The following is a 24,100-nucleotide window of genomic DNA, read 5'->3' as shown; positions in this document are numbered from 1 at the left end:
TTCAATTGGAGTGGTATGTTTTGACAGCTGTGGGTGGATTTCAACTGCGGGATCCTCTCCTGTGTGATGACGTCGTGTTTTAGTGTGCAGCGTCGAGAGAGTTTAGTTAAGCTTAATGGTGCAAGCGGCCGTGGCGCCACTCCACGGGGATTCGGCCGGCGTTCCGCGGAATACATATCCCGGCCGTCATTGGTAATGGTGCGTCTCCACAACGCCGGACTGATGTCACGATATAACTTTCAGCCGGATACCCCGCCAGTTCATGCCACGACACGACACTTTCCAAGATAGCTTTTGTGACAGTTATCCCTCCCTACCATCATGACTGGCCGACTACTCCTCACTGGTGCCACGGGCTTCGTGTGAGTTAATTTGCCTGACTTTGACGCACTCTCTGGGAAGATGGAGACTGATGCGTAGATCAGTGGTGGCACGGTGCTACATCAGCTTCTCAACTCTACTTACCCCGAGATCAAGAACTTGTCAATTACTGTCCTTGTTCGGAAACAAGAACAGGTTGATCTTCTCAAACAGAAGGGAATCAACGCAGTCCTCTTCAATGGCCTGGACGACTCTGAGCAGCTCAGAAAAGCGGCCAGCGAGCACGACTATGTCATCCACACTCCGAGTGGATTCCATACCGGCTCCGCCGTCGCGTTGATTGAGGGTCTCGGAGATAGAAAGAAACATACGGGCAAGGAAGTTTACTTCATCCAGGTAAGCCATTGGGCCAACGACCGCGATTGCCCGGACAAACAGACTCATTGCGTAGACATCGGGTACTTCCAACTTGGCGCAGCGCACTATCACCAAGACCCCTTCCGACGTACATGAATGGTCGGACAAAGAAGACGTGTTCTCGTTCGAGGAGCAGAAGGAAGCCGAAGAGACTTACGGTCAGCGAACCACCGACATTGCAGTCGTCAAAACAGGTGAGCGCACGGGCGTTAAGACATACGTCATGATGCCTCCAACTATCTACGGCCGCGGCAAGGGATACTTCAACCAAGGTTCTATGCAGATCCCCAGTATCATTCGTGGCTCAATCAAAGCCGGCGTTCCGCTGTACGTTGGCGACGGGACCTGCCGGCTCGGACATGTCCACGTCACCGACCTTGCTCTTCTCTATGAGCTTGTCCTCAGCAAGATTTTGGCTGGGGATGATATCCCTTCTGGCCGGAAAGGAATCTACTTCTCCAATACCGGTAGCCACAACTGGCTTGATATTGCCAGAGGCGTTGGGAAGGCCGGGGTCAAGCTTGGTGCACTGAAGTCTGCTGAGCCCAAATCTGTGTCGTTGGAGGAGGCCTATACCACTGTTTTGCAAGCGCCCCCACATGTTGTTGAGATGAACTATGCAGCCAAGTGAGTCAGCGATAAATCCCATAAAATGTGGGAAGAGGATAAATATTGACACGCCCTTGCAGTTCGGCAACCAAGCCAGTCCTCGCCATTGAGCTTGGTTGGGAGCCGCAGAAGACCGAGGAAGACTGGCAGGAATCTTTCGAAGAAGCCTTCCAGATGGTGCTGAACGAGAAGAAACAGTAACTGTCTGACACTTATCGTATTGGACTTGGTATAAGAGTCTATATCTAGTTCTAATCTTAGATCCCACCAGTACTTCACCTCTGCTTGACCCAATCCGGGGTCAATGATGCTCGCACAGCCTTTCGCATAATCATGATCGTAATTCCCAATGCTTAGTACACATACAGGTTCGTTACCCCTCCGTTGGAAGAAGCGAGCATCTTGCGATTCTGCCTTTGAAGTGCGAAGCGCATTACCCATGCACACACCACAACACCAAGCGAGAACCCGATACTGGCCAGCATAGCCTTCAAGTACCTAGGCTCATCGGAGTCGGGCCACAGGTAAGGGGTATAAACACTGGCAAGGTTGCCAAAGGTGTTACACATGGCGATAGCGACTGCCTTCTTCTCGTCGGTCTGTCCCAATACCGACGCCGTCCATCCCAAAATAATGTTGTTTACGCCGTATGTCGCACCAACAAAGATCATAATTCCGACGTAGCGGACAGTAGTGTTAAGGGTGGCCACGCTCATTGCGAACCCAGCGCAAGCGATCAGCTTGCTCACAGTTGTGTGCCAGGTACGTTCGTTGAAGCGACCGGAGGAGTGCGAGACGAGAATACTAAGAATACCGGCAAGAATATACGGCGGGCACGTCAGCACCAGCGTAATTGTTGTGTTGTAGTTCAGAGTCTTGACGACACTGGGAAGGAAGTTCTTGAAGCCGTTCGCCGAGAGATGCATGTTATCCATGAGACAGAACACCCAGGTACGCCAATCGGAGCAGGCCTCGCGTAGTCCCTTCCAGACACTGGTTCCACCCTCGCGACGGTCGGTCGTATCGTCAAAGATGCGCTTGTGGGCCATTTGACGTTGCTCCTCGGTGAGCCATCTGGTCTTGAGAGGGGCGTCGGGGAGGAGGTAGAATGCCGCGATGGCAACGACGATAGAGACGGCACCTTGGATGATGAAGAGCCTAGTGAATGTTAGCACGGGAGATGACAAAAAGGAGGTTGCGAAGCTCACCATTGCCACCCAGCGAGATTGTGCTTTCCATCCAGCCCAGCAAAGACACCAGCGGCAATCAAGCCCGAGAAGGCGCTGGCCAGCATGTTGCCGGTGTAAAAAATTGCCATACGCGTGGCAATCTCTTTTCGCGTGTAGAACATACTGAGCATATACAGCGCGCCAGGGTAGAACTTCATGTTGTCAGTTAATGCTGTCCTCATGTAGCCAGCCACGGGATGTATGGACTTACGGGAGCCTCAGTAATTCCAAGCAAGAACCTGCAGGCAAGCATCGTCGAGTAGTCATGCGCCATGTACGTGAGCAGGGAGATGATCGACCACGCCAGCATGAACCCTATACACCTCGGTTAGGAATTCGCGTATCTCGTCGGAAACTTGGCATACATACCAGCCATGTACCAAGATGGTCGCACTCGGTTGAGAATCATGTTGGAGGGAACTTGGCCACACAGGTATCTACCGACATTTAGCTTAGTGTGTCTGCAACGCTGAGGACCTCCAACTTACCCGACGAATAGGATGGAAACGCAGGTGTTGTACTGAGTGCCCTTGAGGTTCAGGTCTTTCGAAAGAGAATTCAGCTTGCCATTGATCATGGCATTGCGATCGAGGAAGTTCAAGCTGGAAAGCTTACTGTTAGTACGAGTCACATCTCTGAAAGGGTGTGGTGACTTACAAGTACATCACCCAGAGAATGGGCTTCGCGAAGAGTTCAGTCAGTCTCTGTACCACGCGCAAATTATCTGCCAAGACATACCAAGATGTACCAATCAATCTTTTTGACCAAGGCGATCTCCTTGGGGTCGGTCTTGGTGTGTGCTCCAAACTCGTCGACCTTCGAGTCCTGGTTGGGCTTGTCGACGTCGCCAAGAGAGCCGGCGGTCAAAACGCGCTCCATTTGGCTGACGTCCGCCTTGCCCTCCTCTGATTTCCTTGGCGCAGCCATCTTGGTGTATGTGTGTCTCCGAAACGAGATTCAGGGCGTCCGTGGTCGTCTAACGCGGTCGAACAGCGGCCGAGTCGAGGTCTTGCGCTGGATGAACGAGAACCTGAGAGCCCAGAACGTCGCCAGAAGACCACTCCGTCTGTGCAGAACCGCCATATATACCGGAGCAAGCTTAAGACGAACACCTCTCCCCACGTCTCCGTAGGCTCCGCGTTAGCTCCGCTGAAGTCGTGATAAGGAGCCACATCTGCGTGGAGCCCCCCATGGGGGAAATGGGGTAGATGGGGCGCCGAGCTTTTCCGCTCGTGCGGGGTTTGGGGAAAGAGCAGCTAGCTGGCCGATTTAGACCCTGCGCTAGTATGGACATGGTAAAGGCCCTCGCAGGCAGTTGACAGGGAAGTGTCGTATCGGAAAAGAGCCATTTAACAAGGAGCCTTGCGACCTGAGTCTGTAATGGCAGGTGGTTTGCTTTTCCGTTTCATGGGGGGCCGTCACGAACGGGGGCGATGACGAGGCTCACCGCACGGAAAAGCACACACGCTCCTTCAGAGGCGGTGGGGGATCAGGTCAGACAAGTCATTCTTTTCCCAACGCGTTTGATTAATAATTGCGCTATGATTCCTGTTTCCTGGGCTCTCGCAAAGCCGATCTTGCCGAGGAAAAGCAATGCATCTGCATGCGGTTCAGTCAGAGTGCACAAATGCAACAGGAGACGCACTTGTACAGCTACCACGTGTAATTGTGGACCTAAATGCGGCGACTACTGCGCGTGTCTCAACAGTCGCTCTGCGTAGCGTCGCATGGAGCCGATAGGAAAACACAAGGGTGTGTGCGTGGTCCACTGCGAAGACTCGGGAGGCTCCTGCCATGGGCCTGATGCGAACCCACAACACGGATAAACACATGAAGGTCTCTTCTTTACTTACGAATGCTAGATCTGGTTCGGAGATTGCGGGTCGGTGGAAAAGTACAACTTTAATCATAGGACGTTCCTTCTGAACCCTTTGTTGATATGTGCAGCTTCATTGCCACTTCATTAGTGCGGCTACGACCGGCAGCTGGAAGAAGCACCGACTGAGACTCTGCGCTGTAACTGTGCATCTTGACCAGTGCATGGCCGATAGCCGGATACCTTCCCAAAAGGGGGATGATCACTCAACAGCGATTGATATATGGCCCTACGTGTCAATCAGAGCGGCCGAGAAGCAGACCTACTTTGCATAATGGCTTTTTCGCAGTTGGTTATCATTCAAAAGGCCAAAGGACTGATGGATGATTTGTGGAACTTTGTGATGATGCAAAAGTTCATGCTCCAAGACCACACATCAAATGCGAGATTTGAGCGCTGCATGGACATCCGGGAAAGGTGACTTGTTTATGACCATTGCGTCAATGTTACATTTAAAATGCTGGTTTGTGGCGCCAGCAAGTGGTTCAAGTCGATAACTGAGAAATTCACAAGAAGGACAAGACGCGAGTACTGTGTGCCCGCGAAACTCAAGTTCGGTCTCTGATTGGGACATTCCCCGCTCGGCTGCGATGCCCTTCACGGAATCATTGTACCTTGATTAGTAGTATTCGAATTTGCCTTCCGGAAGTTCCATGATAGGTAGGATCTGAAGAATGCCGGTTCGCGCACAGTCATTCGCCTGTGACTTTGGCTTTATCAGGCCGCGGTTAACGTTACGAGAGCTGTCTGATGTGAGACGAGACGCTAGACGGGGTTGAGGCCAGTTTTGCGCCGACTCTGCAATTGAAAGCAACGGAGATCGGAAATGAAACTTGTCTGAACCACGAAGGAAGATGAAGATTACTATTCAATCCCAATCACTACTGACTAGCTCTGAGCCGTAGTAGCAAAGCAAGATTGAGTGATGCTCCCCAAGTCCCTAGGCGAGTAAGCTCCTGAGAAGCGTGCCGGAATATTACTTCAGCTCTAGGCGAACCACCATTCCCATCGCCCAAAGCCATTTCAAGGATGTTGCGCAGCTTTATCTGTACTGTTGTGGTGAATGATAGTTCATCCTGTTTGTCGAGAAGGCAGTGGAGAAAACATAGCTCTTCTTTCGTGCGGGTCCCAATCAACATCCACAGCAGCACGTAGTTGAGAAAAGTGCTAATGATGCTGTACGGAGCTGCTTGTTGCAACGTTGGGACAGATATGATGTCGTGAATACTTCTGATAGCCTGATCGAAAACCGTCAAAAGTCCGATGTATCTGTTCTCCACTGAAGCCGAAGGCGTCCATCTAGACACCACCTGGCCCATATTCGAGTTTTCATGGCCATATAGATAGGGGATGTTCCCTAATTGACGCTTGAAAAGGTCCAATCCCCGGGCGATCCCCTGAGGTCCGCTTTTTCCGATGGCGTCTTGCAGATTGGATACAGAGATGGTAAGATTGAGATTTGCCAGCGATAGCAGAACTCGAGATGCACCATGAAAATATTCATTGACCCCCCACGCATCTGGGTCGTGCTTTTCCGCACGGGAAATGAGCTGTTCCCAATACTCAAGGGCGCCTAATGGCGCGAGTTAGCACGGCATTGATTTGATAAGGGTGTCGCATACCTTTTACGTTATATCTAAAGACTCCAGGTCCGGTTTTCAAACCCTCAAAGGTAGAGAGGTCAATATCTCTCTCGTGGTGTTCAAAGCTGTCCGAGCACGTGATGTCTGCGTTCATTGAATGATCATGGGCACAGTCTAAAGCCTGGCTTGCCAATGTGCTGATGACCAGAAACGTAGCCCATGGATTTGTCTTGTTTGTCAAGCCTTTAACGAAACCCGTTGCCGATGTTTTGTTCTGTGGTGGTCGTTTCATTGGACCATTTCGCACAATTCCTCGCAGACTATTTTGGCTCTCGGTAGCTGACCCCAGTAACATGGGCTCAAGGCCTCGATCGCTTGCACCCAACATGCCTTGCCATAGCGTCTCATTGCACGGAAGTTGCCAATCATATACCTCCGATACGGACATCATGCTCCTCATATTCAGGAGTGCAGGAAACTGGGAATCCACCAGGAACACAAACCATCTCACTCGCCGAACAAACTCCGAACGCGCCCAGGCTTTTATTCTGTCCAGGCTGTCGTGTAGATTGTCGTCAGTCATACTATACAGAAACTCGGGAAGGCGTCTGACGTAAGTGACTAGGGTACCTCGACAGGCTTCGGCGACTTCGAAAGCTTCTTTGTTCCCGCACCACAGCCCAGTATAGCACATCAACGAGTACGCGTATATGATGTGTGGGTCTCGGGTAAATCTTCTATCTCTTTCGATGAGAGCCTGAAGGTTTTGGCGGGAGCGGTTGAGCAACAAAATTGAAAAGCGACGAGTCTGCCGTACGTGGCTGTACATCGCGCCTATTGCCACCATAATGGAAAGCAGAGAAGGATGAAGCCCATTGCTGTTGAGAGTTGGGAGATGGAGCACAGGACTTTGCGCATAAAATCTTTGAAAAAATAGCCCAAAGAAAATATTCGCAATTCCTAGCGGGGGTAAGATGAAGCTGTCTGCTGTTGGCGACTGATTCTCTAAGAAATTGTGGACATTGGCCCAGGTTGCGTCGCTGAAATCGAATCGCGGGTTGTGGTTTCGCCGCAATGGATGAGTTTCGCTGATTATGATAGGCCTTGTTTGACGTATACCCTCGGATGCAGGATCCCACGCAAATGCAATGGCATCCTCCTTTGAAGGCATGTTTGGTGGCGAGGCTGCCCGCGATGAGTTTTCGGTGACGTCTCCGGATGTTACTGGAGTGACCTGTGCATTGCTATCAATGCTTTGCATTCCGAAAACATTGAATTGCATGGCCTCAGGTGGCTCCAGGCAGCTCCATAGCTCATGAGCGGCTCCGTACGCCGATTGATTCCCGGACGCGATGAAGTCATTGGGACCGAAGATTGTCGCCATTTCTTGAGAGGCGTCATAAAAGTCTTGGGTGAACCAGTCATTTGTATCAAGATGTTTCCCAGTATCCCAAGGACGAAAGAAGCCTGTGAAATCCACGTCCCCATCCACAAGAACTGGTGCACCGTGTACAGCTTGGTTCATGAAGAGGTCCGCCTGACTAGGCTGACCCAACAGGTTCGAACCTACCGCTGGGCCTGGCTCGGGTTCGTTCTCACCTGGCGTGAAAGAAGTGTCGCTACTAGATGAGCCATATTTGTTTTCAAGCACAAAAGGATATCTCCTCTTGCCATGAGGAGGCTCGTCTGTTGGTTGCTGCTCGTCTTGGCGTTGGTGGGTGCGTTGATGTTTCTTCAACAAGTCGCTCCTGGAGAATTCTCTCTGGCAGATGTCGCAGCAATGTGGGAGGCTGCCTTGATCTAGAACATTGTGAGCGATTCAAGTCCTCTTCGTGGTCAATGGATCAACCGCTGTGGCGGAGACCTACGTGATTTTTGATGTCGTTTCAAATTCTCTAGTCGGTTGAATATTCGAGGACACTTCGAACAGGGGTACGTTCCGGTCTTCCGCTTCGGAGCCATCTTGCGGGGCCAATCTGAGTAGTTGCCGGTCGTCTAGATGCACACGATATGTCTACGGTGGACGTCTTTTTCACACGTGAGACGCCAGCAGTAGATCTGGGTGGACGTCGGCGTCCTCTTATGTTTTACGTCCACCTTTACCCCACAAAACCGGGTGGACGTCCGCCCACATCGGGACTAGCGTTCTCAGCGAAGTCGGATTTCCCGAAATTGATGAAGACCGGGACTGTGTTAATTTACCCCGGATGAGCCGCTTGCTCTTACCTACAAGTTCCACGACACCAAGAGCTCGCAAGTGAGAACGGTGACTCCAAATTGTCATTTTCTTCGTTCTGCTTTCTGAAAATGACTGTCAGCGCTCCCGAAGTGATTGTGCCCAAGAAGGTCCTGTCGGCGTCTAAGGGCGCTGATCGAGACGCTGACTCGGGCACATTTACGCTGTCCAATGGCAAGGTTTCAGAGCCCACCGCAAGAGCTAGCATTGTGTTCGACTATGAAATATGCATAGGTGGAATTCCATTCATCGTCATAGAACGCGCACATGGCAATGGGCCGATACAGCTTCAAGCTGTTTACAGCGAGACAATCGGGGGAATTGATTGCGAGACTGGTAAGTGTCTTCATTGACCTACCCTGAGACACAGCTAATAAACGGAATAATAGGAGATGGACCATTCTTTTTCTTTTCTAATGCAATGGATTGCTACCGCAATGTTGCCATCAAGATTGATCCATCTGAATCACAGCAAACAATCAAGGCAAACCTTGCGCAAAGATCGCAGAGATACCTTAAGCTTGTGCTTATCTCCGAAGATGCGTCCGTTGTTATTAGTCGAGTTGGGGTTGAGCTTGTCAGGCCATTCATTGAGCCAAAGGCTTCTTTTTACTGCTCCGACGAAACTCTCAACCGAATCTGGAGGGACGGTGTACGCACTGTGGACATGTGCACCGTCCTCAAGGGCGAGACTGCTCCATCATGGGAAGTCACGAATGACGGCACTATAGTTCTTGGTCAGCACTGGGCTCCCTGTCGACAGGGAACTCGGTGGGGAGACAAAGAAGTCACATTTGAAGTCCGAATTGAGCATCTTGGTGCCAGCTGGGGCGTTCATATGGTAGCCAACGGAGTTATCTTCTGCCTCGACATCGACGCCGAGGAGCTCCGAGCGTACGAAGGCCTGGCTGACCAATCTGCGGTGTTCCCCGTGAAGAGCTTTGGAAGTTGGTCGACTCACGGCATTGCAAAGAAAGGAGACTGGATCCGTATTTCAACGATTACCAAGGGGAATGCCATTGCAGTCACAATCAATGACCGGGAGGTTGCGACAATCGCAGACGTTCAGCTTCGACCGATCCTTGGAGGATCAGGCATCAACACCGGGTCTGTGGCGTTTGGAGGACCCAATGGATGGCTGGCAGTCTATCAAAACCTTGCTGTGAAAGGTGCCGGTGAGGTCCTCTACGAGAACAGCTTGCGACTCGAGGACAAGGACAGGACACTGGCTGATTTCCAAGTCGGGACAAATGCCGTGGCTTGCATGATCGATGGAGCAAAGAGAGACAGAGCCACGTTTGGTGGAGATTTGTTTGTCTCTGGTCGTGGAGTCGCTTACGCTGGGCTGGACATGGCCGCAGTTGCCGGCAGCATTGAGCTTCTTTCCAGTCACCAGACTGAGGATGGGTATCTCGGTAACCTGTGTCCCATCCAAGCACCCATCCACACAGGCGATGCGCCACCACCGACATATGCGTTCTACTCCATGACATACGCATGCCTCCTGGTGGTTGCTGTGAAGGATTACTGGTTGCATTCCGGAGACGACGAGGTTGTTAAGCGGTTCCTCCCCGCTGCCGAAAATCTCTTGAAGTTCGCAGAATCACATTTGAAGCCGTCGGGCCTCATCGAGGTACACCCTGAACTTTCAAGTAAGATCTTTCTAATATCTATGCCATTTCCAGAATGTTTGCTGACAACTGTAAGTGCATTGGTACCCTCTGGGCGGCCCAGTTTTTGGCGCAGCAGGAACAACGAACCTTGCATACTACGACGCATTGAATGCTGTAATTGCGATGACATCCGATTCAAGTCGCAAGTCACAACTTGCTGAACGAGCTGAGAGTCTCAAGAGAAACATACTTCATCATCTGTGGAATCCAGAGACTTGTAGCATCCGCATGGGAATGGCCCTTCCCAGTGACGGCATTTGCCAAGATACAAACGGCTACGCACTATCGCTTGGAATCACGTCTGAACCAGAGAAGACTGCAAGTCACTTGGCGTGTCCCTCAGGCACAAAGCCTGTAGCCTTCAAGGGCTTGGACCACTGGGATAGGACAGGGGTTATCAGCCCATATGCTACGGGCTTTGCGGTCGAGGCTCTCTTCTCGCACCAGAAGGGGCAAGAAGCTGTCAAGCTCATTGAGAGCGTCTGGGGCCCGATGGCTGATACCTCAAACCCCAACTATTCCGGCGGTCACTGGGAAGCAATGACAGCCGAGGGACAGCCTTTCTACCACGATACGTCTCTGATGCATGCCTGGTCATCGTGGCCTGTGTTCTTGCTACCTCAATACGTTGCTGGTGTGAGACCTCTGGAACCTGGATGGACGAAAATCCAGGTTGCACCGGTTTTGTCCGGTATCAGCTCGGCAAACTATGAGAAAGAGACTTCAAGTGGCAAAATAGAGGTTGATCTTAATGTTGACGAGGGAGCTGGTAAGATTAGTGTTACCCTTTCACTGCCGCCTGGCGCTTCTGCGGAGATTTTACCTCCTCCCGGCTACGTAAATGAGAGTGATGCAAGTGTGCAGGGACCAGTAGGAAAGAAGTTAATCACTTTTCAACGGGCAGAAATCAGAAATTAGCTAAAGGCCAGTCAAAGATCGTAGATCATACGTAGAATTTCTAGTTGGATTACATTTGGCACTATCGTACACCAGCGATTCAACTAAGCATGATCTCCTTTTGCTTCGAATTGTGGAAGGCCTCCTTGAAAACCTTTCCGACACCGACTCTCTCCCACTTTTCATCTTTTCTCTCAATCAGAAGGACGTAGAACAAGTCCCACTCGCTTTGCTCTCTCTCTTTGGGGATGTAGTATGTCCACTCTGGGCACTCATCACGCGTAAAACTCTTCGCTTCGGAGATGGCGATAAACTCTTGCTTGTCGCTCGCTTTGGCTGCCCATTCAGCTTCCAAAACCACTGAGCCACACCAATCGCCCATCTCATCTGCAATATGATATCGCGCCAGACCACTTTCCGTGCCCATGCTAAGAAGCTTGCGGTCATGAAACTGCCGCTCCGATGGGCCGTTATGTTTGATGTACAGCCAGGTGTGCCATGTACGGAACTGCAGAATCGGAAGCAGAGGGAATTCGGACGTCTCAGGCTTCGGTTCGAAGGGAGCCTTCACGACGCGGTACGGATAATCTCGCAGTGTGATACTAAATTCTTTTTCGTTATCCTCGAAGAACATATCGAAGAAGTCTGCGGTGTGAACCGGCGCCGGGGCTGAGACGAGGCCTTCGGAAACCACTGGTCCAGCGCCGAACAGCGCGCCTTCCCGAGTGACCTTCCTGCGTTGATCACTGGCTCATCTGTCAGCTTGCTTGTACATCCAACTGAGAAAGTGAAGCTCTCTTTACGTACTACTTCGGAGAAGACGGAGAATGAGGTGGTAACTTCAAACGGTCTTCATATTCATGCCTAGAGCGTCGGTCCCTATCTCTGTCGTCTGCGACAACTGGCATTCTGGATCGCCTACATGTTTTATGTCAGAAAGACTACATCTTTGAAGATGCCAAGGTGGTGCTCAATAGACTTACCCTTCCACACTGTATGTTCGACCGACGGGATTAGACGCCCGAAAGGCGGCAGGCTGCCTGTACGAAGTGGCCTCCGTGTACCCCTGATAGAGTGGTTTGTCGTCCCTGGACCTCGGCGCCCCTTGTCTAGACCGGGATCTGGATCCAGCTCTTTCACGCAGTCGCACATCTACGTCAGAATACGACGCTGAATCATCGCTGTACCTAAAGTTGAGTTTAGCAATCAGATCCAATATCATGGTGAATACTTCCTTACGAAGAACCGCCTGGTGAACCGTCCCGTTGCACTGGGCTTGGAGATCCCCGGCGGCGTGGAAAGTCGGATGGGATACCTATTTTACGATTAGCTATTGCCATTGACTTAATGGTTGCCAAGCGGTATTTACTCCTCTCTGCTCTCTTTTTCGTATACCCTCTCCAGCTGTGATCTTCGCTAGCGTCTTCCAGTGACTGATGATAATCCCACAGTGGACGTAAGTCACCGTGTCCATCCCGCACCCACCACTGAATCCAAGTGTGCGTGTTCAGCCACTGGGAAACATTGTCAAGGGCTCCTCCAATCAAGTCATCATGATACTTTGTCTCTCCAATCCATCCCGTCCAAGACCAACTGGGAAAGTCTGGGATCGTATGATCGTTTTTGTTCGTCGAAGACGTTCTCCGTTTGACGGACCTAACGGGTTCCCAAAGAAGAGCCAGATCAAAGTGGGAACTAGGAAGTCCATGTATGAAAGGCGCATTCATGCGTTCCTCCATCATGTTAGCCATACCACTGAAAGCTGCCTGGATATCTTTGGCTTGAGTCAGCTTTCTCTCGGTGTAGAGCTCGACGCACTTCATGTACACCCAGAATGCACGGTCGTCAAGTTGTCGGAACATTTGCATAGGCGCATCGACCAGGTCCAACGACCAACCCGCTCCCTTTTGGTCTCCAAAGATGTCCTCCGACATGCCAGTCGATCGACATTGGAAGTACACTCTTCCGTTAGTGAAGATCAGGCAGCGGCGAGAGAGGAGCCGCTCTTGAAATGTCCAGGCCCGCTCGTTCCATTCCGAGGAGCGAATGTAGATCTCGGGTGGGCGTGTGACCATTAGTTCAAGATGAGGGTTGATCATGCGCTTGTACTGTTTGGTGTTGCGAGTACTTGGTCGCATGGCCCTCAACCCGATCGATGCATCTCCATCCGCCGCACATATAGTAAGTGCTGCGTTGCCGTAAATAAGGTCCATGTTAAATGCATTGAGCTTCCAGGATCGCGAGCTATTCTGGACAATGCAAAGTCGGTCTATCCACATGTATTTAAAGCCAAGTCTGCGGACGAGGTCGATTGCGTCCTGGATAGCCTTCGGCAGTCGGAGAAGAACATCTTCAAGTCCACCATGCATACGGTGAAGCATGACATTGTCCGTCAAAGTTGTGTATGCCGTCTCGTCGGTTCCCCATACGTAGCTAAGTGCAACATATGGCTCATGCATATCTGTTCCCCATGCATACCTTCGTTCTCTACCATCGCGAGATCTCTCTCGAGACTTGCAAGGTAGCTGGGTGAGTTGCATGTTCTGTACGTCGATGACACCGAAGTAAGAGTGCGACACCATCTCGACAAAGCGTTCAACACCTTCGTCCTTATTTTGACGACACGGGCCCCGATGTGATTTTTGACAAAGATCTAGCCATGATCGGATCAGAGCTTGGTTCTCGATATCTTCGGTAATCTTGCGCCCCAAGAAAAGCGAGTCCTTGGCCCAGACACGGTCAGCATCGGACGCCGTCCTTGCGAATCTCTCTGGTGCAACGTAGACCAGGTAAGCGTCTGAAAGCCGGGGGTGGTCCCATCGAATGTGCACGCGTCTGGTTATCCCCCGGACTGTATTCGCTGGGTTGTGGCCGCGGCTCTTGGACCTGGACGCCTCACGACCGTCAATCTCCCAGCTGATGGAGCATTTGGCATTCTCAAGCGCATGCTCTGCAGCTGCGTCCAAGACGTCACCGGTCGGGTTTTGAGTCCCTGCTTCCTCCACCGAGTCTATGATCAAAGCGCACATCTCGCATTCCGATGATCGATTCCGAATATCACTCAGGCTTCCAAGATGATGGGGTGTTGTGTACGAGCGGATTGCCGCTGGCTGATCTTGTACCGGTTTGCCTGCAGGCTTTGTGGAGCCAGGTTGAACTTTGAAGCAGTGTACACCCAAATCCAAGACGGCGCAATCTTCGCAAAGACCCTGTGCTCAAGTCAGGTACGGGCGGGAGAGAGGTGAAGCATGTCGTCTCAGCTTGAAGGCCCTCTTACCTCGTTGTGTGCGCCACGTCGTCCATTGCTGTGATCCTGAGGCGGTGCATACTTTGCGACCGCATCTACGGCTTCTTTGGGCTCAAGAATATCAGTCAAAGTTCCGTTCTTATGTGAGTTCTCCATCTTGCATGCTTGGTTGCAATCTTGACAAGGGAGTGTTAGATGTGAAGCTGAAATTGTCTTTCAGAAAGGTCTCCATAAAGTAAGCTGAGGTGGTTGGGAGATCCATTGACGGCGTGCTAGCGAAAGAGGGCATCTGATTGGCTCATTGAGTTGGCGAGAGGTGGTCTCACTGCAACGTTGAGTGACCCTTGTTTTCAGCTTCCCATATTTTGCGCTAGTGAGATCGTGCTGACGCTGTCACATTGAGAATCGATGGGCTTCACGGGTGGCGGCGGTCTAGCTAACGGTCGACCACGACCAATGTAATAAATTGGAAAGCTCATTGTACAACTTGCGCGAAGTTGCTGGGTCTTGAAGGCAGTAGTAATCAAAATACGGGATTCTGTTCTTATTCCGCGTGCCTATCTTCCCTAAAACCTCCCGCTTGTATTTACTGACAGTTGGCACCGCCAGCAACATTGACGCACTTTTGGCGACCGCAGTCCATGAACTGTCGTATGAGTCAGTGATTCCGTGTCTATCTCCGGCTGACGTGGCTAGAAAGAAATATTCGCCGCTTACATCGAAGACGTTATTCTTGGCGAGGTTGCAGAACTTGATGCTGTTGCCCTGGCAGACTTGCATCTCGTTGCCAGTGCAAGACTGGGCAGAGGCCGCCGCAGCAAACAGGAAAAGGATCGCTCCGGTGAACTTCATTTTATCGTCAGTATTTGCGCTGGGTGGTCGAGGATGAATTTGCTGTAGCGAGAGCTGCAGAAAGTTGAAATTGAGGGCTTCGCGAAAACGCCGGGAAAATTGTAGCTCGAGGGTAAAACACGTAAGTCGCGGATAGTCATTTAGTATGAACCGACAACTCCGCAGGGGAAGACACCATGCTTTTATTCTTATGATCCACCCCTTTTCTTCGCTATCGGAAGATGCGATCTGCTAGGCTACAGATGCTTGGACGGAGATTCTTGACTCGCTTGCTGTTGGTCTAGGCGGCCGTAATTAAATTGAGCTAGTTTCGTCACGAGAGTCCCTATCGCATGCAGAATAGCTTGTGTCCAACGATCCGACTGCTGATGCTCCCTTGGCGAGATCAATTCAGGCTGGGCATTCATTAGTATCCAGTGGTAGACTCTCTATTCCTTTCCAGATTCCCATGCATCCTTTCAAAGTCCGCTCTTCTGTTGCTTTGCTGACATCGAATTACGGTGTACTTGTAGGTTTTCTGAGTCAGTCTAGCGTGAACCGCCCTCAGGCTCATCTAGTCCAGTTCACATTTGCGGCGTATCCGAAACCTTAACAATGCCCCGTATCCAGAAGCACGGTGCTCCCCTAATTAAGACCCAGTTTGCTGGGAGTTGCTGAGAGAGGTCGAGAGCTCGGCTGTGGGGATTTTAGTTGACCTGGAACTATGTTCAACTAGCAGAAAAGAGTTGACCGAGCCAGTCCATCTTCTGAAGCTTCATTCCAATGGAATCTTAATGTTATGATCTCAGAATCCGACAAGCGGTTCAAATACCCTCAAGAGCGACCCTCAACATACCTTTTTAGCGTCGGACACCGAATTCAGCACCGAGAGTGGCACCTCGCGTCAAGAGTGAACGAGCGGTGAGAGACGAACAAGCCAGAATTGTAACTTGCAACTATGCGGCCGTAAAAAAGACCCGTCGCGATCCATCGGCCTGACAATCATTCATAAGACAGACTATGCTGCGACGTGCAACCTGTTGTGATAAGAGAAAGAGCCTGCATCAATACCACGCAAATTAGTCGAATAGAGCCACCCTTTCGGCAGACTTGGTCATGTGTTTTTTTTTCCTGAACTTATGCTTTGCTTTTTCACGTCATTTTCCTCCATGAGTTCGGCTATGGCCTCAGCTATGCCACGCTTGTCATGGGGTCTTCCGTCACTAGAGCTGTCTTAGACTTGACTTGACCGATGCTCCAGCCCCTTCTTTGATCACTGCAGCGGGTAGCCATCTGGACATCTCGCAAGTTGTATTATGCGCATGGGCAAATGAAGAACATTGACAATGTGGCCGGCGAGACAGTGCGCGAATCTGCCTGTCGATGTCCAGGATGGAGTCCCAGATGGAAATCCGGTACATTTCCTGGGAGGAATCGAAGCCTTACCGTTCAACCTGCTCGGAAATCTGATGGTCAAAATTTCACGGTTGATGAAGGCTCTTGAGTTGGACGGAGCCAGACGTCAGACCAAAAGGCTGCGGCAATGGACACGCCATTTCAGACAGATGTTCAGCGAGCTCATTTATTTGATGGCGCCTTGTGAGGACCGATGAAATCTCGGTTACGAGCTCGGTTACGAGGAATAATGCAGCACTTCACGTTCTCCGTTTTCACTGGTGAGATCTCTTTTTCGTCTTGCGGCGATATTTGGTGCACAGCAACCTAGGCATCTGGGGTGGTAATTCGGCCGATCCTAAGGGGATCACTCTGCCTAAGGGTGTTGTCGCGTGATAGTCCTCACGCGGGTGGCAGCACATCTGCCAAAAGGTGACCAGGAGATGAGGCTATTAATGGACATGAAATATTGAACCTGCTTCAGAGGCCTTAACATATGTATTTATGATATTCGATTCAGTTTCGCCATTCATGGAAAGGTGTCGGATCCGTAGATCAGAACCCCTGGTGAAGAAGATGAGCAGCCAATCGCAAAAACAAATCTCGCTGCGGATTCATATGTTCCCCGCCGGGCAGTTTGATCTTCAAGGAGGTTCGAAAGATACGCAGCGAATTGAAATAAGCGAGGTTGCTGAAGGTGGGATTTGGCGTTACCACCTCCCCTCCCATGCATGGCCCCCCAGTACAGACGCTGGTCATAGGGAACAGGGGGTTCATCCGAGAACCTCAGCGTCACCCCATTCCCATGTTTTGAAACTCCATTCGATCTTCGAAACGCCATGCCAGGCGCTGAGCCTTCTTTCGGGCTCCGCGCACCAATTTTCACATCATCTTAGCGCAGTGCTTCTGTCAATCCATCCCATATATAAAATGGCACCTGTCACGCCGCTGTCAACATTTGAATATTGTTTCAACTCATCACCAGTGAAACTGCCATCCGATAGATTGTCTTCTCAATCATCTTTTTATCAACCTCTTCCTTTTCTGACCTGGCGTCATCTTCAAATATCTTTTTAAGCTTAATTTTGAATAACGACCTGGCGTCCTCTTCTATTCTCACACTGTCTTTCGATACCCACTAAAATCAATCCAAGATGTACCCTCAGCAACTTATCGTCACTTTTTTGATGGCTACCAGCGCCACTCTTGCTACCGCGAGTCAGTAATTCACAAAATGTCAACCAGACCCCATTCCATTTCTCTAACTGGCTGGCTGTTCTAGGAAGCATCGACAGACGCCAATTGCTTGGCAATCTGGGCAGTCTCTCATGCAATGTGGCACGACTCCAGATCCTCGGCGCCCTTGGTAACACCGACGACGCCGTTTCTAAAATCACCGATGCAACAGTCAAGGATGCTGCCAACACAGGCCTTCAACAGGCGCGAGGAGGTATTTCGCAAATTGCGCAATCCCTTCTGAGCGGTAGTGCACCTCCCGCAGCTAGCCGTGACGAAGTAGCAGCTGGACTCGCTGCAGCAGGCGACGCCCTCGCCAGTGCCGATAAGTAAGCGTCAGAATCCTTGAAGCTCGAGATGACGATGGCTGATATTCTATGCAGGAGCGACCAAGCTGTCGTTGATGCGCAAGCAGGGCTCGACAAATCAGTCAAGGCTGGCCAGGATGTTGTTGCGAAATGCTAAGGAGGCAGAGGGATTGAACTCATTTGGAAGGAGTAGCATTGTATAGTCGTTAGAGGAGTAGTTATGATACCACATGTTACACCCACATTGAAGATTTGTTTTCTCGAAAACGTCCAGATATATATTGTCATAAAATTTCATCCTTCGCTTCTTCTTTCCAGTGCTAAACCAGTGACCGACACTCCGTAAGAGATGAGCACTATTCCTATGACGTAGATGACTGGTTTCTAATACAAAGCAGGGTTCTGTCTTTGAAAAGTTCCTCCCATGCTGTGGTTTTCACGATGTGGCTATTGACGGATTTCGCTCCTTGCCGAAGGATCACGCTAAATCTGCAACCCCCGCACCCCGTCCTATGTCTTTCCATCTGTTGTTGCCTGGGCAAATGTCCCCTCTTTCCACCTCCATATCTCAAGGCAGCCACTCCAAGTTGACCGAGCCACGTGAGTTGCGAGTCACTCAGAATTATCCCAAAAGTCGCCTCGATTGCTGTCAAGCGTAGTCTCGTCCTCGAAGCAGAAACATCAACATGGAACCGGAAGCCGTCATCGAAGCAGGTCGGATCATGGTTAGTGTCATAAATTCCCTAGGTGAACGGTGTAAGAAAATCGGGAGCAGAGCTAATGATCTCAATTGTAGCTGCCCGGCTTCGGTCTTTCCTTAAATCATACACCTGAAGAACATTTTCCGGATGCTGTGAATGATTGGCAACAACACTGGCCGCACACAAATCGTGAGCGATGCATGGTAGCGTTCATGCAGGACGTCACACTCGAGGAGAATTGGGATCAGAGGGTGTTCCAAGAGGCGGCAATTGCAACTTGGAAGCATGATGTAGTCGAAAAGGACTGGCGCAGAGCTGATGGAATTCGACATGGCGACTTCACCGATGCAATGTTTGCATGCGTAAGAGTAGCCACGGTCATGATAGACATGATAATTAACTCATTCCGCAGTGCATAGAAGAACTTCAGGCAAAAGCGAGGCTATATCAAGAGACGGGAATTGTTTCCATTCTTGACATTGAAGTGCGCATCACTCGATCAGATAGGATCATATCGTCAGACATGCGGAGCGCTCTCCAGAGGGCTGCTCGCAACATAGAACGAACCTCACTTCGCAAGATCGACTGGAGCTCAGGCAAGGAAAACAAGCTCACACAAGCCACCGAGTCCACATCGAGCGCAAAGAATGCTGTGGTCAACCTAATTGACCCAGCGATGTACCCGCTCGTTTATGGTCGCTCTCGAGTTCTTCCCGGCAAGGAGATCGATCTTCAAGACTGCCTTGACTACATCACCCAAGGAATCACGGTTCAAATACCGGACAAGGACGAAAGGCAGAAATATGTTGACGGCACCTATTATACATTGTTCTCCGGCAAATCCCAGTGGCTTCCCTGCAATGTTGAATTCCCAGACGGCATCAATGCGAAGATCACGAGCTACGTTAACAACCTGCATCCCAAGGACCACCGGAACTTCTACCCTGTCTTGGAAAATATCATTACGAAAGTAATGCCTATGTGGAATCTGGTGTACTCTACTGTCTACAAGGAAACCATGCACTGCGAGAAGCGCATCGATTGTGATCAGGCCGGTTGGAAATATCCTGTTACACCTCCCTACGACCCACTCAACATCAAAGATGACCTAATGAGCGGACTCATCGATGATGATGAATGGCAACGAAGGACCAACGCGTGGCTGCGTAACTTCAGGGTTATTGACAAACCTGAACCACGTTCTGAGGAAGAACGAGCGTACCATACACATGAAAGTTCTGTTACACCGGAAGCGTTAGCGAACTATACAAGCATGCTAGGCAAGGCGGACGGTATTCAGGTCATTGTAAAGATGGCAGCAATGTGCCTGACCCCAGAAAGCCCAATCTGTGATCTGCGGAATGAGTTCTGTCTGGATGGTGCGCTGAATGAACAAATCGTGGCCACTGCAGTCTACTTTTTCGATGATGAAAATGTTACAGACTCGAGAGTATCCTTCCAGACACGATTTCAAGGTTTGAACTTCGAGGAAGATTGCAGCTTTGAAACGGGGGATCTGAGACCCCTTGACGAAATCTTCGGCCTCAGGAACAAGACTCCGTCTCTGCAAAAAGTCGGATTCGCGACCATGCGAGAGGGTTTGATGCTGGTATACCCCAACGTTGTACAGCAGAAGGAGTCCGCCTTTCAGTTGAAGGATTCGACTCGGCCTGGGCATAGAAAGGTTTTGACTCTGTATTTGGTCGACCCACGAGTCCAAATCCTGTCAACAGCCAATGTGCCTCCGCAACAGGCTGATTGGTGGGCGGCAGAGTTCTCAACGAGCGAAGGACAGCTTAAGGGGCTTCCGAAGGAGGTAGTCGACATGGTGGTCGAGAAAGTTTCAGACTTTCCGATTCCAAAACAGGAAGCTAGACGCATAAGGGATGAGTTGCTGCTGGAAAGGTCGGACTTACAGAGAAAGACCCGCGAAATCCTTAGGTCCTACAAAGTTAGTCTCGACTGGAGCGATGATGATATGGACTATGAAGACAGCTCTGAAGGAGAGGATGATTGATCTTGATTGGATTTCGGCGGCATTTGTTTGGGCAAATTCCGGAGTTATATGTATATATTCAGACGCGGTAAAATTCTCATGTTCATGCACCGCCTCCTCTAGTCCCGGAGACCTATCACTTGACTCCAGCTTCGCCATCATCCATATCACTTGCAACTTGCTGACAGAAGCTTCAGCCACTCAACTACAGCGTTCAATGCCCTTGCGGCCTTCCCATGCTATGCAATGACACACCAAAACTCACGCAACCATGATTTCGAAGTAGGTTAAACCCCCTGTTATAAGCATCGCGTGAAGCAGGTTGTATGAGAACTAGACACACGTTCTTAGTATGAGAAACACCAAGATTCTTAAGTCTGTAGTTAGTCAGTATCTGTGCGGGGTAATTTGGTCAACAGAACAGAATTATGCACGGCTGACCATCCAGCTTAAACTACTCGTAGAGTCGTCTGTCGAACGGCATAGGTAAAATATGTTTCAGAGCAAGATAATTGCTGTATAGCTTATTGCGCGTTTTGATCGTTTAGTACAATCCGGAACGAAACAGTTTCTTTCATTCTCAGGACTTTGTGTGTAATATGAAGTGAACATATGAAAGTCTGGATAATTATTGTACAGGAAGTCGCAATAGATAGCTTGAAGACTTTGTTCACGATATGCCCATGCTAGTGAGACTGCAGCCTTCTAGACGTTGTTCAACTTGACAGCCACAATCTTCGCCGGCTCCGTGTAGTTTCCAAAGATTCTCTGAAGGGCACCACCAGAGGTAGTAACATACAAAACGTTCGAGTCCACAGGAGTCCTACCAAACCGGACGGACGTAGAGGCAGCGACCTCTAGATTATCCGGCTCACCGGCAATAGTGGTCGTCTGCCCGTCAGCCAACACCTGGATTACCTGGTTCTGCTCCATGCCAGCGATGTACGCGGTGTCATCCGCAGCAAGCGCGAAATCATCCTGTGGGAAGCCAGATGTCAAAATCTCGACTGGGCCCGCAGCCATTGCGTCCGCTCCAACTGGCACGCGGAAAAATCGCTGTGTGTCCGTGCTGGAATAGTACAAGTACCCGTTCTGGACGCGAAGTCCATTGACTCCGACGAAGTCCTCACCAGAAAAGATAATAGCTGCGTTCCCAGTGGTGATGTCAACCTTATACACAGTTCCTCCGTTGGTGTCGGCAACCAGAACCTCCGTCTCACTCCAAGCCGTCAGCCCATTAGCAAAACCTGCATCCAGCAGAGGAGTGACGAGGGTGACAACAGGAAGCTCCTTAGTAAGGTCGAGAGAGAACACCTTCATCGAGCGTGCAGCAAGGCTGACGGGGTTGAGACTGAAGTTCCCACCGCCAAAAGCGAAGACATCGGGCTTGTACTCAGCAATTCCGATGGTGCTGATGACTCCGGGAACGTCGACCAACTTCTTGCCTGTCTTAGCAAAGGGGTCGATAAGCCAAAGCTGGCCCAGATCCATTCGAGTCGCCACAATCTGGCCGTTGGGTCGAACGGCAAGGTTTTCAAACCAGGTGCCAGTCTGGTTGAGTTGGAAGACGACGGATGTAGACATCGCAGTCGAAGGAGACGGTGTTGAGAATGGGTGGCAGAGAGCGACCGAAAAGGTCATTGCTGCATGCAGAATTTGCGATTGAAGCTTCATCTTTGAATTCGGTAAACGAATGGTTGAAATGAGAGACTCGTTTGTCATCGCTGAATGAACGTAATGGGATGAGGACGGAAGGGAGTAGCCCCTAGATGAGTCTTTCTTTCCTTTTATATAGCTCCGTAGACTGTAACCCTTGGAGACTTTGGTAAGTGATAGAAGATAGGATGAAGACATTCCGCGATTGTCAAGTTCCGGGTGACAGCCCGGAGAAGGCGATGACCTGTGTCGGTAGATTACACGAGATTGATATCCCGTCGGCTGCCCCATAACATGAATGGTTCTACCACCTAAACCTCTCACGGGGGACACGCAGATGGGAGTTCGCCGGCCCACGGCGTCTGGGACAAGACTTCAGCAGCGGCTGAGCCTCGGCAAATCTGCTACAGCTGTCCAGACAGATAGTATCTTGGTAGTATGAAAGCGGTGCCTCTGCAAGGAAATGAGTCATTGAGAGGAATTATTTCTCCGCTTCCCACCTATACAGGACGACAAGATAACGATCAAATCTTGGCACGTGACGTATTCCGGAATTAGTCTTAATGCCACCTGGTGATATGCAACTTGCTGACATCCCACCGGCTAGTATGAAGCCGTATCCCTCCAGATAATATAGATCCTTACTTCTTGGCTACAGCGCCACTGTATCCGAACCTGAGATTCGGGTGCAGGCTGGACATTGGTGGCCGCGTTCAGCAGGCGAAGAACGAGCTCAAAGACCCAGAACAAAAGGAGTTGTTGTCGGCGCACCCGTCAGGAACTCCAATATGGCGCTGCAATTTGAGACGAACTTGAAAAGGAGCATGAAGCAAAGGGCTTCGTATCCACACGTTATCTCAATCTTTCATCTGGTGCAGTGCTGGCTGCAGTTGCCACACCCCAAGATCTAAATGGGACAAATGATTTGGGTGACGGAATTGAAGAGATACCAAGTGCAACATTAAGATGGGAAAGGATCTTTCGAAGGCCCAATAATACACTCCCTATCACTCTAGTAAATGTACATGTCGACACAACTCTTCTTGCAGCAGCTGTGATGCTGCAAGAGTCATCCTGCGAGGCTGGGAAACCGAAGATTCTGGCGTCAAACTGCGAAGAAGAAAAGTTAGAAGGGAAGAAAGATTCATGTTCAGTCTGGTCCGTAACATAATCGAAGCTCTACGTCGCTTCATACCCTTTTTTAGCCTTCATACGTTCTTTCAATTTTTGTCCATTGCTGTGTCAACTTGTTGTGCTTGTTGTGTGATGTCTGTGCTTGTCGCTTCGAGAGATGAGACAGCAGAATAATTCTGCCCACCCGCAGCGTCGTCAACTTTGTTTTTATTTGTCTTGCCTCCTTGTAGACATCTTGTGGAACCTAGAACATTTGGATTCACAATGATCTGGGCTACAGAAGTGTTTATCTGCAACTGTCTGGTTGCCTCCACTTATTGGGTGAAAACAAGCATCACTCCATACTTTAGGGTTCCCCTGGGCTGCGAACTCCACCGCATGACAGCTGCCTGGGTGCGAAGAGTCCCCATAGTTCCAGCGGATATCGGCACGCGTAGTGCAGCAGATGATGGAGCGCTTTTGAATAAAAATAGACGAACGGTTTTCACCCAAGGTGGAAGATCTGAATGAATCTTCATAGGGAAATTCAGCTAGTAATTTACCTTGTACGCATAAGCAATAGGTGAATCGCGTATATTCTCCTTGGGGCTACAGTTTCGCCTCACCGGGCTCTTCCAGTGTCCGAGAAAGCCAGGATCAACAACCGAGTGAGGACGGAAGATTTCACAAAAGGTTCATAAGAGACACCATGATACCCAAAAGTATATGAACAACCTGAACTCGCTGCCTCTTCGATTGATCTTGTCATGACGTGA

The 24,100-nt window shown here is 50.3% G+C and overlaps 8 protein-coding genes across 8 annotated transcripts; 4 read left to right on the top strand and 4 right to left on the bottom strand.

Annotated features, from left to right (window-relative positions):
- Positions 1-321: 321 nt before the first annotated feature.
- Positions 322-1,548, top strand: COL26b_012561 (uncharacterized protein; the record flags this gene model as incomplete). Its single annotated transcript, XM_053185204.1, has 4 exons — positions 322-362; positions 426-717; positions 773-1,365; positions 1,428-1,548. The coding sequence occupies 4 exons, from the start codon at positions 322-324 to the stop codon at positions 1,546-1,548; spliced, it is 1,047 nt and encodes a 348-aa protein (XP_053030839.1).
- A 152-nt stretch (positions 1,549-1,700) lies between these two features.
- Positions 1,701-3,503, bottom strand: COL26b_012560 (uncharacterized protein; the record flags this gene model as incomplete). Its single annotated transcript, XM_053185203.1, has 7 exons — positions 1,701-2,505; positions 2,556-2,728; positions 2,788-2,891; positions 2,946-3,013; positions 3,065-3,178; positions 3,234-3,256; positions 3,315-3,503. The coding sequence occupies 7 exons, from the start codon at positions 3,501-3,503 to the stop codon at positions 1,701-1,703; spliced, it is 1,476 nt and encodes a 491-aa protein (XP_053030838.1).
- A 4,839-nt stretch (positions 3,504-8,342) lies between these two features.
- Positions 8,343-9,968, top strand: COL26b_012559 (uncharacterized protein; the record flags this gene model as incomplete). The annotated part of the gene is made up of 3 exons (XM_053185202.1): positions 8,343-8,607; positions 8,661-9,904; positions 9,957-9,968. 3 exons carry the CDS (start codon positions 8,343-8,345, stop codon positions 9,966-9,968), a joined length of 1,521 nt encoding a protein of 506 aa, XP_053030837.1.
- Positions 9,969-10,941: 973 nt separating this feature from the next.
- Positions 10,942-14,244, bottom strand: COL26b_012558 (uncharacterized protein; the record flags this gene model as incomplete). The annotated part of the gene is made up of 3 exons (XM_053185201.1): positions 10,942-11,587; positions 12,498-14,050; positions 14,119-14,244. The coding sequence occupies 3 exons, from the start codon at positions 14,242-14,244 to the stop codon at positions 10,942-10,944; spliced, it is 2,325 nt and encodes a 774-aa protein (XP_053030836.1).
- A 430-nt stretch (positions 14,245-14,674) lies between these two features.
- Positions 14,675-14,940, bottom strand: COL26b_012557 (uncharacterized protein; the record flags this gene model as incomplete). The annotated part of the gene is made up of 2 exons (XM_053185200.1): positions 14,675-14,734; positions 14,806-14,940. The coding sequence occupies 2 exons, from the start codon at positions 14,938-14,940 to the stop codon at positions 14,675-14,677; spliced, it is 195 nt and encodes a 64-aa protein (XP_053030835.1).
- A 2,528-nt stretch (positions 14,941-17,468) lies between these two features.
- COL26b_012556 (uncharacterized protein) lies at positions 17,469-17,883 on the top strand (the record flags this gene model as incomplete). Its single annotated transcript, XM_053185199.1, has 2 exons — positions 17,469-17,532; positions 17,597-17,883. 2 exons carry the CDS (start codon positions 17,469-17,471, stop codon positions 17,881-17,883), a joined length of 351 nt encoding a protein of 116 aa, XP_053030834.1.
- Positions 17,884-19,082: 1,199 nt separating this feature from the next.
- COL26b_012555 (uncharacterized protein) lies at positions 19,083-20,576 on the top strand (the record flags this gene model as incomplete). The annotated part of the gene is made up of 1 exon (XM_053185198.1): positions 19,083-20,576. One exon carries the CDS (start codon positions 19,083-19,085, stop codon positions 20,574-20,576), a length of 1,494 nt encoding a protein of 497 aa, XP_053030833.1.
- A 684-nt stretch (positions 20,577-21,260) lies between these two features.
- COL26b_012554 (uncharacterized protein) lies at positions 21,261-22,139 on the bottom strand (the record flags this gene model as incomplete). The annotated part of the gene is made up of 1 exon (XM_053185197.1): positions 21,261-22,139. One exon carries the CDS (start codon positions 22,137-22,139, stop codon positions 21,261-21,263), a length of 879 nt encoding a protein of 292 aa, XP_053030832.1.
- Between the last annotated feature and the right edge of the window lie 1,961 nt (positions 22,140-24,100).

Source organism: Colletotrichum chrysophilum, assembly GCF_026319265.1.
Source record: "Colletotrichum chrysophilum strain AFK26 chromosome Unknown scaffold_181, whole genome shotgun sequence".
Classification (NCBI taxonomy): domain Eukaryota; kingdom Fungi; phylum Ascomycota; class Sordariomycetes; order Glomerellales; family Glomerellaceae; genus Colletotrichum; species Colletotrichum chrysophilum.
This window is presented reverse-complemented; position numbering and strand designations above follow the sequence as displayed.